Source organism: Microchirus variegatus, assembly GCF_963457635.1.
Source record: "Microchirus variegatus genome assembly, chromosome: 16".
In the NCBI taxonomy this organism is placed as follows: Eukaryota; Metazoa; Chordata; class Actinopteri; order Pleuronectiformes; family Soleidae; genus Microchirus; species Microchirus variegatus.
In genome coordinates this window covers 23,419,114-23,439,267 of record NC_139817.1, presented here as the reverse complement: position 1 = coordinate 23,439,267, position 20,154 = coordinate 23,419,114, and the positions used below count along the sequence as shown (strand labels likewise).

The 20,154-nt window shown below is 40.4% G+C and overlaps 1 protein-coding gene across 1 annotated transcript in view; it reads left to right on the top strand.

Moving 5' to 3' along the window:
* Window positions 1-20,154, top strand: part of galnt9 (polypeptide N-acetylgalactosaminyltransferase 9) — a gene marked incomplete at both ends in the record, with an annotated part of 85,017 nt that overhangs the window by 36,049 nt on the left and 28,814 nt on the right. Inside the window, 2 exons of the mRNA XM_083903006.1 lie at window positions 10,977-11,174; window positions 19,498-19,615. Coding sequence (XP_083759132.1) covers window positions 10,977-11,174; window positions 19,498-19,615 — 316 coding nt within the window. The remainder of the gene's footprint in view (window positions 1-10,976; window positions 11,175-19,497; window positions 19,616-20,154) is intronic.

Genomic DNA, 20,154 nt, shown 5'->3' with positions numbered 1-20,154 from the left:
TCGCCTATAGGGGACAACAATTCACATGCAAACGATGCCACACAGTGGCTGCAAGTGTATACTGCAGGCGTGAACCAAAACAACAAAAAAGCTCTTACAGAATTCAACCACTTCCTCTCTTTTAACCATTACTTAAAGCATTACTCAAATAACAATTCAAATCAATAAGTATGAAAGAAAGTTATGACAGAGTGGCTTTAAACTTTGGCTACTGAAAGACGCAGACCACGGACGAGCAAAATGCTGATAATGAAAGACGTGGCGCAACAAACTGCATATGTTTTTTTTCATTTGACGAAAGTCTTAACAAAGATTTGCAGTCAAAACAAACAGACATTTATGTAAGACTGTGGGATGGCGCCGATTTTCGGTCTGAAAGGTTATGCAGAAGTCATTGAAAAGTCATGGAAAACTATTGCTAAAAAAGTGTACGAACCCTGATTTATGCACATATAAGGAGTAAAAATGACTGAAGCCTAAATATAAATACAATACCAACACAATTAATGTGTGCAATAAACGGGTAGACTGACATTTAGCACGTTATAAAAAGATGACTATGTCTTTTCTTAGCATAGCTTTTATATTCTTCACAATGCTGAATGACTGTGTCTCTGTGTAGCTGTGTCTAGATCTGCATGCAAGAAGTGCTTTGTTTTACGTTAAGACAGACGCAAGCAACAGCAAACAGATCAGAGTACGAATGAAAACACAAAACAAAGCGTCCCTGAGAAGCCTCAGAAGTTAATCTTGCTTCTCAAAGAAATGCTCTGTCCGTCTGTCATCTGATGTTACATGGTCTCACGGTCTGCTCACAAAGACCAAACAGAGGCAGATTAATAATAACACCGCAACAAAAGAAAATCAAAAGTTATGCACTGCAGCTTATGCTAATGTGACATGAATTGACAAAACGTCATGGTGTGCGTTCGGTTGGAATAGTAACTGTGACAATGGCATGATTTCATGAATCCTCATTGTTGCCTCCTGATCCTGGCACACTTGAGCCTGCAGCAACAAGGGTCACTGCCCAGATGCAGGAATCCCTGTGCGAGTTCTCTCCCGTTTCCCCATTTATTTTAAAACAGAAAGTTGCCTTTCAAGCCCCCACGTCACCTGTTTGCATCTCGGCACTTCCTCATACCGTAAACGCCTCACCTCACCAGCTCTGCCATTGAACACGTCGCAGCTGTGCAAGCATATTCTTTGAGTGGGATCTCCCGCTGCTGTTGTACAACCTGTCTTTTCTCTTCCCACACAAGTCCCTGCTTCCATCACCCTTTGATAACCTGCTCCCTTCATAGATATGCTCTTGTACAAGGTTTTATTTACAGGAGTGGATAAAAAGTAGAGCCTGTGATTTTTCTTCAAGCAGATGCTCGGTTTAGGGCATGTAGAGATAGAGGCGACGACAGGCATCTTCAAGACGCTTGCTCACGTTGCTTGGATTTCTTTATGAGTGTGTGTGAATTTATCAGCGACTGCATGTAGAATTATTCCTCCTGCTGTGCTGCACCTTTATTCAGATAGATGCACTTGTGGTATCTATACTATCTGTTTGCTGGAGTGGATGCAGCTCCCTATCTATCATAATATGATTATTCACCGTGCCACATACAAAGTGATAAGTGAGATGGATGGTTCCCGTTGATGTTGTGGTGAGTCTCCCTCAATGACCTTGCACACACTTGCCTGTGCATACTGAAGCAGAGACGGTGCTGCCAGCTCTCAGCTGCAGCAGCAGCAGCAGGGCTGTGATTCATTGGCACTGTGTTCCCCACAGGGGTGCTGTTAGGGCTGGGCGGTATACCGGTTCATACCGAATACCGTTTTTTTTTCCGTGCGCTCTTGGTCATTGGTTCATTTACTTATTTTTGTGTAGGTAATATGTTGTGAAATATGTTTAAACTTAAAAACGACATCTACAGGTAGTTTTGTCTCGTTGTATTAGTTCGTCCTGTTATTGACGTCACGCTGTCATAGCCTGACAGTCTGGCTGCTTGAAAGCCTCCAGATGCAGCGGATGCAACGCACCCCAGATGCGTGATGCAAATACTATGTGAATATATTCGAATATCTGTGTTTTTTTAGAGGGAATATAATTTTTGAGCAATTTTGACAGCCCTAGTAAGCATGTCAATGTCTTGGAATATCGAGAATGCATGAAGTTAAGTCAGCACCCTTCACATCAGCAGGTAACGCAGGGATTTTTTATAAAAGATGTTGATTTGCACAGTCAAAGTTCTGTAAATTGTCTTTGCATTCTGATTCCTCACTTCATTAGAATCACAAGCTCTTCTTTGTAAACAGCATCATTTTCTGGGGAAATGTGAACCTGTACTAGTGTGGAGTTATTCTACAGTATTCATGACAGTAACATAGACCATCCTAAGTTAATCTACTGCAGTAACTCTGTTCTTTACCAGTAGAAAATGCTGTGAACACCTGATTATGCATGAAAAAAAAATGAAACCGTTCGAATTTTGAAAAATACTGTGATATATATTTTTGGTCATAGCGCCCAGCCCTATGTTCCCCACAGGGGTGCTGTGCATTCGCAGCTGAAATGTATTGCTGGTTGGCATTCCCGCTAAAGCATACGTAATTGTATCACACTGTATAGTGCACCTGACGACTGTTCCTCATTCCCTCACACCATAATGGTTTATGAGGAGTTAAGAGGATCAGATTCTCACCAGAGGAGTGGTGGAATCTGATTTTCATGGCTGTGCTCGCTGCTATGATATGAGGGCGTGTGACATTGTTGCCTGTCATTAATACGCCATTGCATTGGCTTAATCTTTACAATCAACTCCTCTAAGGCTTTATATCCATCAATCACTGAGACAGAGGATTAGGCGACCTGTTTCCTACTACATGCTCTGTAAATAAACAGGATTAATGGCAGGAAATTGTAATTAGCACTCTGTGTGTATGCCTCACTTGAGCCACCGTACTGCAGATGGGAGGCACAGGAAAATGGATATTTATTTTGTTATTGAAGCCCCTACACAGTCGCAATCTCAGGTTATAATAACGATTAATGAACAGCGGCGCGCGGCAGCCCCTCTCTCTGCCGAGTGTGAGCTGGAGATAAGATTGTCGTTGCAGGGAGGCTGTAATGAAATACATGCCTCAGAAAGCAACACTTTGATTAATGCTGGATGTCATGTGACCTGGTTGGTTTATCTGAGAACAAGACAATCTGGTGAAATCTATAAAAGAATGAAACATGGAAAAAATGTAGCCCTTCGCCGTGATGAAATATGTGATGCTTTCCCACATTCATATTTGATATCATATCCTCTGTTAATATCATGGAGCTATGTCTGTGTTCATTAAACACCGTAGGTCAGTGGCATTTGATTAAATTTCAGTATTTGGAAGTTGAGGAAGTGTTTTTAAAAAGTAGAAGTTAATAATTTCTTGTATCACTGTGTTTAGCAGAAGCTGTGGCTGCAGAAACACTGAGTGCATTTCAACCACATCCTGAGTAATGGATTTAGGAATAGTGGAGAATCTATCATTGCACCGTAAGAACCATCTCCAGTTCAGGCTTCTGCATAAAGTTAGCTTTTTTATTTACATGGACACGACTGATCGGAATAGCTAATCGTTTGGCGCTATCGCGGGTCTAATCCATGTGAATGACATGTTTCTGTTTTGTTACTGCTGTATTTCCATTCCAAAAAAGAATAATGAGCTGACATGAGAGTCGCAAGGGGGGAAACGAGACAGATAGTGGACAGTGAGGAGGCGAGAAGACGCGTGCAGCATTTGTTTGACACATAACTGTCAAAATAGTGATATAATTGCTCCTCATTCTTTGTGAGAGACGTAGTCACTAATAGTTTGTTTTGATTTTCATGTTTGAGCTACACAGCAGAGCACATGGACACATCCAGAGATTTATTTCTTAAATGCAAAGCAGCAGTTCGTTTACCTTTTTTTGAATAACTATTTCAGCTATTGGAGTACTACTGCATACTCGTGTGAAACTTTATTCTTTTAATCCTTTTATAGTGATGATGTAGTGACTCAAGTCTGCTGGGTCTGAAGACTGCGAGTCTGAAAATGAATATTATCTGGAGGCGTAGATGGATAAGCAGTGTTGGCTCCACATAACTACTCAAAGCTCAATGATTCATTTGCATCCCCCAGCACAACGTCTTCAACTGAACTGCAGGCATCATGTTATAATCAGGGATGACTCAATATATTATTTAGGATTGGTGTTGGTTCCATACTGGCTAAACTCACTTTACTGAAACGCTTTACACCTCCAGCATCATGTGACATGAACCTCAGTTACGTAGATTGTGTTAAAAGAGGTAAAGGACTCTGTTGGACTGGTGTTTGCATCGGTAGAAATTCAAGATTGTGATGTTTGTTTCACGTCAAACGCACAAATGTGAGGTCTGAGAAAGACATCACTGGTTCTGTCAGTTGAATTTTTTTTGCTCCCTCCCTGTGCCGTCTCTCACAGAGGATGGAGCATTCGTCAATACCTCACACATATATTTGTATTCTTCCCTACATGCGGAAACATTCTACCAAGTTAAGTCCAATCCCGAATTAAGGGCCCTGCTGCCTTCAAGGCACAAGTCTGAAAGCAGTTTGAGCCCATTATCTGATAGTTCCCTGCTCCAGATTCTTTCCCCATTTGAAATCCAGTCATCTGAGAGTTTTAAATAAAAAATGAAATGTCAAATACAAGAGCTTCAGGGTTTTTATATCAGCAAAGGACAAAGGTTTATGCCAGATGAAGACAAATCCACTGATGTAAATGGAGATTGTACAGCGATTGTTGTGCTTATTAGTGATACAACATTCTGTCAAATGTGATCACTTCTAATGTGAAGGACATTGACTGAAGCATAAAGAGTAAATCAATCAAAAGAGCACCTGCTTCAGTATGAAGCGCTACAGGAAATGGCTTTGTGAATCCAGCAGCAATGAAGGTTTATTAGCATACACTCACAATACTGGATGAGTCATCCAATATTGGTGCTGGGTAGGATTTGAAATGATGTGGATGAATAACTCTTCCACTGTTGGTGGAGATGAAGTGGCAGAAAAGGAAGAGATGCATGACTCAAGCCTTTTTGTCAAAAAACAGATGTGGCCTCTTTTCTGCGGTGTCTAGAATGCAGGGAAATTAATTAAGACGCACGGAGTAGCGGCTGGACTGGGGGTTGCAGGGAAACCTTAAAGTATCTGTGTAGGAAGTAATGTAGGGACAGCACAATGTGAAAAAAAGGTAAATCTTTCTTTAGCACAGAAACACTGGCTATTTTGATTATCACACTCTTGACTGTGTATACACCAAGATTTCGCAGAATTTAACTGACTGACCTTTCACAAAATAAAACCACATTTGTGTGTTTTATTGTGAACTTACAATAGGTGTAACAACGACAGAAAAGTAGTGCTGAAATAATTGTAGTGTGTGATTTCTTTTGCGCAGTTAAATGCAGTATTTACACAGGTAGATGCTGCTAAATCACAGTAATATACAGTATGGCATTAGAAATTACAGTAAACAGTCAGTCATTTTCAATGATACATGAACTGGGACACATTTATATACAATGATGAATGATTTTCAACTTGTGAAATTTCTCACATAATGAGGAAAAGGTCGTTGGAATCTGATCGACAATTCAGACAAGAAGATTTTTAACTGACCTTGAGTTATTAGTTTAGATGTGAAAAATTAACTTGAATACATTTTGTCAACAGAGTGGTAAAAACATTGTAAATACATTTAACAGGTTAAAAAAAAAACTATTTTACTCAAAAATGAACTATGGTCTGTCTTTACAATTTACATTTTATGTCTGCACTACAGTTCACTGAATAGTAAATCAAACAGTTCATCTTAATATTAAAGCTCCATTGTGTGACTTCCATTGCCAGGACACTGCTTGCGTCACCGTCTCTCCTGAAAGGACGACGCCTGACTCATGTTTCATAGAGTGATAATTTCTAAAGTTTGCTGTCGTCTCACTTTAGTCGTGGAGCTGTTATTCTTCTGCCTTCCCTCCATCACTACTGTAATGCACAATTCTGTGTCATCACTGCTGCTATATTGAGGAACACAAAGAGTCGTGTGGAGCTGATAGACACACACAACACACAACACACAACAATGTGTGTGTAACAGACAATACGTTATACAATATATTGAGAAGTTATTTACTAGGAGCCAAAAGAATGGCTGGAGAGCCCTTTGTGAGCCATATGAAGTTGGCTGCCGGGGCTTTGCTGGCTGCAGCCACTCACAGTCCTTGGGATGAGAGGACTGCAAAAGAGAAGAGCCGCAAAAAAACATCCTGGAGGCAGCAGAAGAGGCCTCGTGGTAGATGTGGATGTGGAGGGAGCTTCAAGGGGCTTGGGCACAAGTTTGGGGACTGATCACCTCCGGCTGGGTTGCCCAGGTGAGGGTGTCTGTTGATGTGTTCTAGCAGCCCCTAAAGGTGTATTCTAGAACTACAGGTTTTCAACAAATCGGCTAAAAATGGAATTTGTTCAAGTAAGGCATGTAGCAGTAGACATGACTCAGTATGAGATTCTGATACCCTTAAGGTCCTGGTATACTTGCACACTCATGCAGTGTGCGGAAAAGTGCTCATTGCATTGTGTGTTGCATATCACAGACCCTGGTATACTCATATGTCAGGGTCCTGTAGAATCTCGCTTCGCCGTCGCGTGGCGGTACAAGTCTTGACACAGGGAAAAGGACGCTTTCCTACCTAAGAAGATCAGGAAATTCAATTCTGCACCCAACACACTCTTTGCGTGCAATTCCAAAATCTGGGCTGCACGCGCAGCCTGCACATTGATGACACTATCTGTGTCACTGGGACACGCTGTGCGTGGAAGTATGCAAGGGCCTTTAAGCAAAGCCTCGGGGGCCACTTACTAACTTGACAATAACTGGCCTTTGTCTACTTCACAGCATTTATCTACCTTCTAAGAATACAAAATCAGCCGATGCAGAAGCCATTATCGGCATAGGCCAAATAAAATTGTGAAAAACACAAAACATAGACCTTAAGACTGGTTGTTAAGACGGCAATAACAATATTTAGCAAAATGATTTAATCAGTAATAAAAGCTGCATGATGACTGCATTCATTAATAATAGTAAAAAAAAAAAACTGCTAGTAAATAAGAGAGGACACCAGAGAGGAAAAGCAAAAACGAAAAAACTACAGTGAGAGAGAAGACAAAATAGTGCGATATCAATACATGAGAGAAGGAATTCTCAATGTATCATCGCTAGTAAGCCCGTGTTTTGAGAATGAATTGATCTTTTCGAGATAATACTGTATTATGGGCTTCATAAGTCAAACTGGAACTCTGTCATGAGGAGAGATGGGTGAGGAGAAGTATTTTAAGCTGTAGTCTAGGTTTTTACAGGAAGCCAATGAAGAGAGGAGAAATATGATCCCCTTTTTTTTCTAGTTCCTGTTGCACTTTTGGGTTATTGGGACATCCTGACAATAAAGAATCACTGCACTGCTGTCAAGGGCTAGATTTTCAGCATCCTTTTGAGATGAAGCAGGCGGCTGTCCTTGTGGACATGTCCTGGTTGTCACTGCCATTAAATACATGAAGGCTGAAATCACCCTCTATAATTATGTGACCTGAAAGGCATCATTACTCGCTGGCTCATGGTTATAAATGAACAGGTTTACATTTAATAATTATTACACGTTTCTGACAGTAAAATATCAGAAATATCTAAACATATCTAATTATCCATTTATATTTAAAAACCACTTTACACTTATTTTTACATCTGGCTTCAGCACAGAGTTGTGTTGATTGATATAAATGTTTACATGGACCTTAAAGGAGGTTACGCCATAGCTTTCATCACCACATCCATAAATAACACAAGAAAGCTTTCAAAGGTGTTTCTGTAGCCGTTCAGGGGCCTGATTTAAATGATCTAAAGTGTGTAGCCCAAGTGCATTAGGAAGTGTCCAACTCCAGTTCAGCCGTTTACACCCTGTGTAATCTCGGCGAAGTGTGAGGCGCGCGGAGCAAAGGGGTCGTGTTTAGTGTGTCAATTATTCATAGTTGTGTTTTGGGCATAACATCAAGTAAACCGATCATAGATTTTTGCTTCTCATTTCCTTTAAAGTGTGCATGTGCCTGATGTGAATGCAGGAGTGAACGGTTTCTTGCTGAGGAGACAGTACAGCACCACAGCAACAGACATGTGTCCTGTAACGTTTGCGCACAGACTGTGCTAATGTGTACATGGTCCGGTCCTTCTGTCCCCTCCACTGTCTAATAGGGCTGAACGATGTGGACAAAATCATCAATATTCATGCCAGATATTTTGATATCGATACGATATGACCACAGGTTCGGTGAAAACCAAGCATTTTTCAGAAAAATAAAAACATAATACAAAAGACTGTGGAAACTTTCCACATGGAATGTGCAGTTTTATTGATGAGAACTCACTGCCAGTCATCAACATTAACATAAAGTCACAAATGAATAAATAAAAAATCAAGGGGGTCACTGCCAGGGAAGCTCAGCTTCCATTACAGGCAGGTGCGGACGCTGGGCTTCTGCATGATGACTAAAGGAACTGTCTCAGTCCTGTGTGGATTTTTTGAGGGGAGGGGAAATAGCTGGTTGTTGTGTTGTGTTATTTGCTCAGCAATATAGCCCGTTTTCATTTGTACGTATACATTGTAAATAAAAACAACACCGTTATAGCATAAATAACTGGGCTTCCCAGCGGTTTTTCGGACATCGATCTACGTTAAGGTTTTTCATGTTAAGCGTTTTTAGAATTTCCCCCTGATATGGCTTTGTAAAAGTACCATCTGCCTGACTCTCATAACTGCGACTGGAGCACTTTCACCGTCCCATCCCACGTTATCAATTGATGCTTTTTTGAAAGTACTGCCTAATTTTTTTTTAGTGACATCATCTCACGTCGTTCGATTTGGATCAGTTTCCTCTGCACTTTGTTGCGCCTACGCACCTTCATGTGATGAGTAGTAGTTTTGCTTTTGGAAGATAAATGGTTTTCACTTTTTGAAGAGCAGTAGATGAGGAGAGGAAATGAGATTAACAGGAGAGAGAGACATCAATCAGAATGAAGACACACGGAGAGAGAGAGGGAGTATCAATGGTTTAAAAAGATAGACGGAAAAGCGTGGGAGTATTGAGAGATATGTTCATAATTTTATAATTGCAGCCTCTTTTAAATTTAGAAGTATATCAAATAAGGAATTGAGAGTGTGAAGGTTTGCTTTGAAGATAGGGTGGAGATCATCTCTCGGCATGAGGAAGATTATCCAAATGCAGCAGATGCCAGCAGTGCTGCTGCTTCATCCTCTACCGTGAAGATCTCTACACCATGTTCCCAAGGCTTTAAATAGCACAGAGAGCTTTCTGTGAGCGCCATCGCCAGCCACAAAACAAACCTGTAGTCCCTTGTCTTACCAGTGAAGTCGTCCCTCCTGGCACACAAACAGTGTTGCCTCAGAAGATTCTTGAAGAAAACTGCTGAGAGCAGTGGTTACTGTGAGAAATCAAAGCTGTGGTCATAACTTTTAAATATAAATAAATGTTGGTTACATTCAAAAGCATTGTCAAATGGGGCGGGGCAGGGGACAGAAGTTACACTATGAGTTAAAGGGACACTGTGTAGTATTTATGGGTTTATATGACCCAAAATCCACTTTTTTAAAGTAGTTTGGTTTTGTTAAAGCTAAATGAGATCATGATAAAACCTACCATATTCATGCAGAGTCTCAGTGATAGAAACTAACATCCTATAAAAGCAAAAACGAGTTGCTTTTACATTAATGTATGTTTATGGATTACATAATATACAGACTTCACTGGTTATGTGAAAGAAATCAGTCTTGACTGTTAAAAGCTGACTGAAAATCGACTGCATTATCAGTGTGATCATCGACCTGTGATGACCTCAATGCCGGCTGATGTAGATGAACGAATGTGCTGTGGTGTGTCGATACATATGTTTATGTATTTTTGCTCTCATCAACGTACTGAAACACGATTTTATGCAATTATTTTCAAAAGGTTAATAACATTTTTTAATCTCTCAAAACTATTGACTTACTTTTTTTTGAATGACTTAGGATGAGTCACATCAGTTAAGCTCTGCTTGTCACTTTCAAGCGCTGCAGCTAAAATGCCCCACTTCCTCAGGCCAAAAAAAATGTTTTACTGAAGCATGAATGTAGGACGGGCGAGCCCATAATTCTGATGAGGTTCTCCTAAACAGACCAGGCCTGTTTATAGCCTCTCTTAGCGTTTTACGATGTTTCGTGAAAATGTCTTCTGCTCTCCATTTGATGTGTTCCATAAGAATATGTGCTGATTCTGAGAAGTAGCCATGAGATAAAGGCTGGGAAAAAAAAAAAAAAAGATTGGATATTCAGTTGCTTCCCCCAGTGCAGCAGCCTTCCTTTTCACCTGATGTGTTATCAAGTCTCACTGCTGGGAAAGTGTCACATTTTGACATTTTCATTTTCATGAGAACGAGAGATGAAGTATGAGTCGCGCTGAACATTTATTTGGCAAAAGGGAGCCAATCCTCGCTGTCATTGGGTAAATGCAGATTTGACACAGTGCATCAGTAGTGACAAGCCCATGTAAATGTTACGCGAGGATGAAAGTTGAGACGATGTGCACAGTCATCTGGAGCTGCTGCTGCTGCTGCTGTGCTCGTGTGGTTTTGTGAAATCTAGACTTTCAGTAAATATCAATTCTCTCCAATATATTTTTAAATACTTGCATTGATTTCCTTCCCACATTCTGCCACTTTGCATTGCTGCAATGCTAATATTTCACAAATTCACAGAATGAAACATCTCGATCCACTTCTCACATTTCTCTCTGCTGTGAAAGCCTCTGCGTATTTAGATTTTGAAAGGCGTAAAAATTCTGTCTTCTTTTCAAATGTGCAGGGCGGAACCTATCCTCTCCCGGATTAAGGAGGACCACACCCGCATCATCCTGCCCGCGATTGACAACATCAAGTTCAACACGTTTGAGGTGCAGCAGTACGCCAACGCTGCCCACGGCTACAACTGGGGCTTGTGGTGCATGTACATCATCCCTCCGCAGGAGTGGTTGGACAAAGGGGACGAGACGGCCCCAATCAGGTGAGGCCCTGGGTGGGTGAACAGTGTTTTCATTATAGATGAGGATTTTTGATGAAATATGAATGAACCTCGGGATATGACTTATTGATGTGGGGGAAACATCAAACTAAGGTTGCTCTGTGGTCCAGTGTGCCACCCAAACACGCAAATAAAGCCTCCTCTTCTGTAGAAAGCTGCCAAATTACCATGGCGATGATGACTATCTCCATTTTGCTGCTGGATCACAAGGCCACAGCCGTGTGTGTGTTATCTTGCGTTGACTGTGAGTTTGTTCTCCCTGCTCTTGGGAGAAGAGCACGGGGCTTTTATCATGTTTCCGTATAATCACTGAATTGGATGTCTGTGTCCTTGGTGAAATCATATTCGATTCTAATAGTATTTTGTTGTATGTAAATCATCTTATTTTTCTGCCTATCGGGCAGCTGCAGAAATGCTAAATACGGAGTCCTCGTATGGAAAGTTTTATCTTTGATTAGTTGAACTCTTTGTCAGAGCGCGGAACCTCTTATCAATTCTCCTGGGACTGAGACGAAAACAAAACAACGTGCAGTGTACTTGGACCTGCTTGTTACAGATGTCTGCTGTTGATAAAACAGTGGCCCAAAAGTTTTTGCCCAAAAATCCTTTTCTGTCCTACTATTTATGACTGCTGTTGAGCTATCGTCTCCATGATTTCTGCCAGATAAATGTGAAATATACTGTGTGTAACGAAAGAGTTGAGTTCTATGACTCTAAGACAAACTGACTGCACATAATAATTGATAGTGGATTTATTTTGACAACAGATTGACTGTCGACTGAAGCCACAGCAGCTAACGGATTTTTAAAAAAGGAAGAAAATGTGCTTCTTATTAAAATACGATTAGGGTCGTTTATGAAAACATAAAAAGTCTGAATAAAAACCTTGGACTTGGAAAAGAGCATTTGAGCATTTCAGTGAGTAAAAATGATTTTATAGTCTAATCATCACAGTTCTTGAGTCCATAAAGTGAGTGGATGGAAGAAAGCCTTGTTTATAGTCATGTATAGTAACGCAGTGTGAACTTCTGCAGAGAGCACACGCCTTATGATCCTCTGGTGCTCAAGTGCAAGGCAGCGCACGTAGAAGCAAAGTCTTTGGATGAACAGGAAGTCTACTACTAATATTCTGTTCTGTTCAGAAGCATATAGTGGTTACAATAGAATAAAGATATACAGTCTTTATTGTTAAGGCACTGGTGCAGAACTGCAGTGCAGCACTTGTAATTTTGCTAAAAGAAATGGGCTGTCAGTATATCATCTAAAAAATAAAGGTGGAGTTTTATTTAAAGCTGCTTCATAAAGAAATTGTTGTTCAATGTTTACCGAACATTGGACTCATTTCTTTTTCTCTTTTTTTAAATAACAAAAACCCAATCCATTTCCAATCCATCAATGGAGCAGGATTTATTGATTTCAAATTCAGATTTTGTGATGAGTTTGAGGGAAAGTGTGACAAAATCTGAATTCGAAATCAATAAATCCTGCTCTCAAATTGAAAGGCCAAGATCTTAAATATTGATAGGAAATAATCTCCATAGGAAGACAAATTTGAGGCTGAGCGAGGGCGTAAGCAGGACAGAGGCTTCAACAAAAATCAAGCTGGTCTCAATGACTCAAAAAACACCTCATGAGATAAATACTGATACACTCTTAGAAATAAGGGTCCCAAAAGGGTCATTCTACAAGGGCTGAGGTTCTACCTGGAACAATTTGCTTCTGATAAACCCTTTCTCAAAGAAAGGCTTTTTCAAGGGTTCTTGGTAACACTAATGGTCCAGAGAACCCTTTAAAATCCCTTTCCTGAATAAAGGATTAGCACTTTTATTTCTAAGAGTGTATAAGACAGATCCGATGTGTCGGTATCACATGGAGTGTTGAACCCAGGTGAAGAAGCAGCAGCAGCGGCAGGAGGAGGAGACCAAGAAGCCAGACCCATCAGAGAGCGAGAGGACAGGACAAAAACACAGGGAAAGAAACTTGCCAAAGCCATGACAAATGCAGCACCACGTGAGCCTCTCTGTGGTCCTGTAGAGCTGCTTGTAAATGCAAATCTGCTCTGTCAGTGCTCCCTCCGATACATTCATTGCGCGCACACACTCAGCGAAAGCATATTAACAGAAATTCAGAGGTGGAGAAGAAGAGCTGTGATTAATGACGTGCAGGCCGCGATGATGTCATTTTGTCGTCAGGTTTCACTACAGTTTCCATAAAGTAAAAGCATTAAATACATCTATTAATCAAATGGTCCCTGGTTTCCAGGTACATAAAGGTGAGACGGGGGGCGGAGATGGCAGTAAGTGTAAGAAGTGTTAAAACCAGCAAGAGGAGGTGTAGCTGTAAAAATTCATGCGCTGTCTTTTATTCATATTCCTCATGTTTCACTATATCTTTGCCTTGGCTGCAGCGTAGAATACATTTGAGGGGAAGTATGCGCATAGCAAATGCGGTCACTGGCTACACCAATTAAAATGTCCTCTAGTAAAACATGGTAACTGCCTACTCTGACTGACCCTGAGCTCTGATCGTCCCCCTGATGAGATGCATTAATTCATCTGTCTCAGTGCAAGGAAACGTATGGCATTGCCAAAACGTGTGAATTATCACGACTGAATTGTATTGTGGTCAGAGCATTTTGCAAATGTTGCTGTAGACTGAATAACAGTTATTATAGCTCCTTTCTGTCCTGCTTTTCTCTCTGAAGCCAAAGTCAGTGCAGGAGCCAAGAGTTACGAGGTCAAGCCAAAGACAGCGTGAAGTAGCTCAGATATCATTTTCATTTTGTCTATATTCATGGCACTGCTATGGGTTACAAACGCTGTGAGCTTGGTGTTTCTCTACTGCCATCCACAAGTACTCCAAATATCCCATCCATCCATCTATTTTCTACTGCTTTATCGTGTGGGTCACACCCTGGACAGAGTGCCAGTCCATCGCAGGGCCACATACACAGACAAACAACCATTCACTCTCACACCTATGGTCAATTTAGAGTGTCCGATTTACAGAATCCCCATATTGCATGTTTTTTGGACTGTGGGAGGAAGCCGAAGATGGAGAACATGCAAACTCCAGACCCTTGATCCAACTGGGGCTCGAACCCAGTTTAAATCAACCCATAAAATACAACATACACATGGTGGAAACCATTCATATCTTTAAACTGTTGTCCTTACTTAATCACTCTTTTTAAAAATCAGTTTCACAGTGATTATTGAATTAAAGCTCCATTTAGAGAATTATATATAAACAAATTGCATTTTTAAATATCTGCTCAGCATTTTAAAAAATTAATTAAAAATCCATTTAGACCCAAAGATAAATAAAAAAATAATAAATAAATCCAGGCATGTGAAAGGCTTCATTTAAGATTGTCTTTTGAAACTGAAAAAAAAAACAATATTTATCTGACCTAGCGTTCTTATTGTGTGATAGAGATGAACATGGTTTTGGTCTTTGAAACTGACCGTTAAAGGAAAGACTCAATCACTCTCACAGTTAGCGAAAGGTCCCTTAATTGCGAGGAAAAAGCTTTGAATGAGCTTTATTAACCCTCTGACTCAGACATATTTAAACTTCAGAGCAATAAAACGTGTCACATTGATAATTACAATTCAAACCACAAGCTCAGGGACAATCGTAAAAAGAGAAAAGCAAAATCAAAAGTACATGCTCTGCTCTACGCTAAAGAGCCTTTAGCACGGTCAGCTTCAGTCCTATGGCTGAATCAGACTTGTGTAATCACTGTTCACAGTTTTGAGATTCCTTTAATTAATATCAAATTCCATTTTAAGAGTTCTTTGTTTGTTTGTTTGTTCGTTTTAAACCAGGGAATCGCCCTCATTTATGTTTCCTGTTTTCTGTGTTGTGCATATGTCACTACCCGTGGACTTCATATAACCTCAAGCAAGTTTCCATGGTTACCGTCATCCTCATCGCCCCTTAAATAAAAAGAGCACACCACCAATTAGACTGGATTGTGTTTTGCTCCAGGGTAGATGCGTGTAGAATCAAACTGGAAGTGTGCACAGATTTGTCCATGTAGGGTCTACAGTATATAAACCAACGTAGAATTGGTCAGATGGCGAAATTTACACCACGCAGACCCGAGCAGACAGAAAGTATGAGCCCCAAAGATGTGGCTTTAAGGGCTCTGAGTCTGATTCATGGCCTGTGGCTGCACAATGGGTGATGAGTATTCAAAGGGCAGATATAATTTGAAATGAGTTCAATCTTCAAAAAACAATATGCAGCAACTCCAATTCCAAATTGAACCGTTGGTGCGGTCGGATTGAAGTATAGATTTGTTGATTTGGATCACTCAGCTAAGGCGTTGTTAGCAGCAAAGGAATAATGTGGTGACAGTCCTGAATTCTGCATGTTTTTTTTTTCAAAAGCTACTGGAAAAATTCATGAATTATTGATCGCCCACAGCAAGACTTGAGTTGGAGAATGATAAGAGGACAGCCTCAGTCACTGCACAGTCGTTTTATTTTCCCATTGACAGTTTGCTGCAAACGGACAGATCGCCTAAAGGGCCGGCTGAAGTGTGTTGACTGTGTAGATTGCTACTGGAAATCATTCTCCCACTTATTTCCTCAAGGTTTCTGCCTATCATCCACAGAAGCTCCGTCTCCAAGCCTTTTCTGACTATTTTGGACATAATTCTGCAACAACAGATTGATACGGGAACAAAAGTGCACACAAACATCACAATCCGACAGCAGTTAGCCTTGTAACAATCTTTGAATCGATGTAACCACAGCCAAAACCATTGAAAGCAGAGTAGGAATTTCTAAAAACTCCAAACAATATAATGATATTATTTTGATGTTTTCAGAATTTGTTTGAGTTTGTCATCAGTGGTATTTTCATTTTGTGTAATATTAAATATATATATATATTCTAACATCACAAAATGTACAAGAAAAAACATGTTTTTTTGAACATGAATTTGAAAAAAAAATCACCAAAGGTTTCTGAAATGACAGCTGACTGTACTGAAAGTGAGAGCCCACTTTAAAACCCGACAGCAGTGATTGGCACAGGCAGAGCATTTTTCCATGTTGTGTCATGATTGGACGTAAACCAGCCGGTGGAGTTTAGAGATAGTGGGAACTGTCCTCGTTACTTCTCGTCTTCCTGTCTGAACTTTGGCATTTCAGTTTCTGTCGCCCAATACGGACACGCATTTCTTTCCGTATCCTCACGCACATAATGCGTGTAATTGATCACTGCTGCAAGTGCAAGTCGTGAATTGAATCGTTATTTCGTCTTTAATCTTAAAACACAACGTTTTACTGATGAACATCTGGCTGCTATTATTAATCTAATTGGCCTCAGTTAATTGGCTTCAGTGGGTAATTACTTTTTCATTCCTTCATGGTGTAATTGACTTTTCTCCCACCAAACATTACCCAAACATAACTCAACTAACTATTACAACCAGCACTGCGACACTGTTACTTTTGCAGCCTTATATCATTGATCCTGTGTCGAAAAGCACTGCGATAACGGATGAGGTGAGCGAGAGGTTTTAGCTTCATCATCACGTGCATCTGACTCAAGTATTGTACTTCAGCACAAAAACAGTTTGGTACGTCATCTTTTAAGAGTTATTTGAGGCAAGAAAGGTAGGTCACTTGTCAGGAAAGAAGAAAGGATGGGTGAAAAGGGGCTGAGTGTGTGCTGCGTCTGTCTTTTATATCTCCACAGCAAATAACGGCACGTGAAAGTTTCCCCTGACATCAGCTTATACTTTAAACAGGACAGTTAGATGCTACATCAGGCAAAGAAAGGTTTATGTAAGCAAGCAAGCGTGGGTAAATGTAAACTAGTTTTCAATGTGGAACAGAGGCAATTTAGGGTGTGTTCACACCAGCTCCTTATAAATCGAATCCTAGTTAACTCTGATCCGCACCAAAGAAAGCAAACTCTGGCCGGCTGAATCTTGATGCATCCTAAAGCTCACATAGAGTGGTGCTGTTGCACATATATGTTAGTTATGGAGGTCTACTTGCATACATTAACTTGTTTTTATGGTCAAAAACCTCCTAGTTGCTGTAAACGAGCCGATAGAAATCTGTTCTTACTGACGCTCTCCTCAGCCGCGCTGTTTCAGACAGAAATCTCGCCCCCAGAAGACAGACTGTGTTGTGATTGGCCAGCCAGCGTAGAGCCTTCCCAACTGTCTTGTGATTGGCCAGTACCCGGAAGTGACATATTTGCACACCCGCTCTCAGAAGCACAGCTCCCCCCTCTGGAACAGTGGATGCACTGCTCCTCATTATCAAAACATTGTTTTAACAGTGTTTAAAAATAGCTTCGTCACGACTCCAAGGCGCAGTCCCTTTTATGACTTTGACCCGGAGTCAGACCCAGAGTCAGAAGACACTGTCGCTGGTGAAACACCTCCACAACGGACGTTCTTCTTCTTCTGCGGTTCAATGTACGCAACCGGATGTGTCCGGACTAGTGCCCGGAGCAGTAGGATCTGCTGTTTACGTAACCGGACCGAGATTACAATACAACACATCGTTCTCAGCAGTGGCTGAACTGTTTGTTTTTAACCTTCAGGGCTTCGCAAACAAGGTAATGACGCAGATACACACTAAAAAACAGCGTTAATTGGAACTTCCGGTCTAGGTCCGCTTTAATTGATGCAACACTGAGTGCCAAATCGCGCAAAGTTTAGAATTTCATTCAGTCTCTGCTTCAGCTTTATTTTGATCCTAAATCTTTTTTTTTTTTTATGGTCCAGCCTCACACTTGTTCTGGCTCACTGCAATTTTTTTACTTAAATACAGAATCAAAAATTTCACAATGCATCTCCCACAAAAACAACTGTGTGTGTCCTTATCGAAAGAAGGATAAAGGCACTCAAAAAGAGCTCAATACTGTGTATGAATGTAATGCCTTTTGAGAGAGCCTTTGTCCCAGAGCACTTAGGACCTGACAGATAATAGCACTGAAAAGCAGCCCTGGGGGTGGGTGTGTGTGTGGGGGTGGGGGGGAGAAGCTAAAGTGGGACAATTTCTTTTTGAAGGCAGAGAGATAAATAAATAACCATTGCTGCTGTTTTTTTTTTTTTGAGGTTTTCTAGTTTTTAAACACTTTTCTGGATGGGTGGGGAATATATTTTTGTATGTATTTGTATTTTGGTTGTTGTTTTTTATAGTATCTTTGTGTCATAAATACTGAACCTACTATAGTAAAAAAAAAGAAGTCTGGCTCATAACCCACTTATTAAGAATTACTGTATTACCTCATTTATGTTTTATGACTCAAAACGTAGCACTAAAATGTTTGACTAAGCTCAAAAATTAATTGAATCATTCATAATTCTTCTTTCTTCTCGTCTATTCCCCATGGGTCACTTACTGAAATGTCTGTCATTTAATTATCTCCTCTTATCAATGTCAGTTTGTCAAGCTGGGCAGCATCCTATACCACGTCCATGCATCCTCGGTCAATAAAAGGATCATAATGGAGGGTCAGTTAACATGAGTTGTTGCACCAAACAGATACATATGGTTAAATATGCATCAGTGCATTTGTCTTAGCAGAGTATTGGGTGGTTATGTGCTACTTAATAGCTTTAGTGGAACTCCTGAAATGGCAATGAAATGAATCCAATGTGCCCCCCCCCCCCATTTCTCCATTCATTGTGTTTGGATAAAGAACAGTTCTGTCTCAATTACAGCGGCTGCATTTTAAATTAAGCTGAGCAGAAGATAAAGTCAGATTGTTTTCATTATTCATCCCTGTAAAAATGTTCACATTGTCACAAACTACAGCTCAACGTTGTTCTTTGTCTTTGCACCATTTCTGCTCTGAACCCTGTGCTGTGAGACAGAAGCAGTCCGTTTTAAAGATTTAAAGACCAGAGTCTCTCCACTGTGAGGCACATCATGCATGAACCACTCTTTCAACTCCAGTGATTGAGTTTTCCATTCACGATGGTTCAATTATTGGTGTAAAAAGAAACCCTTGCAAGTTCCTAATATAATGTATATCAAGGTTTTTATAGTTAACGAAAAACTAACGAAATAATGAAAACGTTTTGGTTAACTGAAATAAAAATAAAAACTACAGTTAAAACAACCTGATAACTAACTGAAACTGAATTGTGTGTCATCCCAAACTATTATAACCTGGATGTGTATCTGGACATTTAAATGAAGTTTATTGAAGTTGTTAACGACATTGTCAAATAACTGGTTAAAACAGCTTGATTTCTCTGTCTTTGTATACATGTTTTGTATCTGAATTGTCATAAAAATTATGTTTTTCTCTCTTCGTCCAGAACTCCGGCTATGATTGGCTGCTCCTTTGTGGTAGACCGGGAATACTTTGGTGAGATCGGTCTGCTCGATCCTGGCATGGAGGTCTACGGAGGGGAAAACATTGAGCTGGGCATGCGGGTAAGGACCACCGATCTGTGCTGCTGATAAAAGAAAAATTAAATAAGGAGAAAATGCAGAGTTTATTATTTTTAATTATTTAAACACAATTAAAAGTCACTGCGATAAGCAGGAGAAGAAATTGCTTGCAGAACTGCTTTAAGTTGAGGCTAAGGAGTCGTGTAGGTGAACACTAGAGAGGCCATGTTTACAAATCCCATATTTAAGCGATTAATATTCACATGAACATTCTTGACTGATGAGGAAATGTTCTAATGTTTTCCAGCTGGAGGAATGGAGCTTAAGAGACAAAACCCAGGCCGTAAACAGAGGCTGTGATTAAACTTTGCTAAGTTTCATAGATGGTAGTGGGGGAAGGAAGAAAAAAAATCCCCTTAATGTAAAATCTTCTGCTAACCAAAAGGCTCCACAGCCTCTATATGGAAAATGTAAATCTCTTTTGCTGCTGCTTTGAGTTGAATTTAACGCTTCATGTGAGCGTAGGGCTTGCTGAAGAACTGGTTAGCGTTTAAATTCAGAAAATGTTTCTCTCCAGCCGA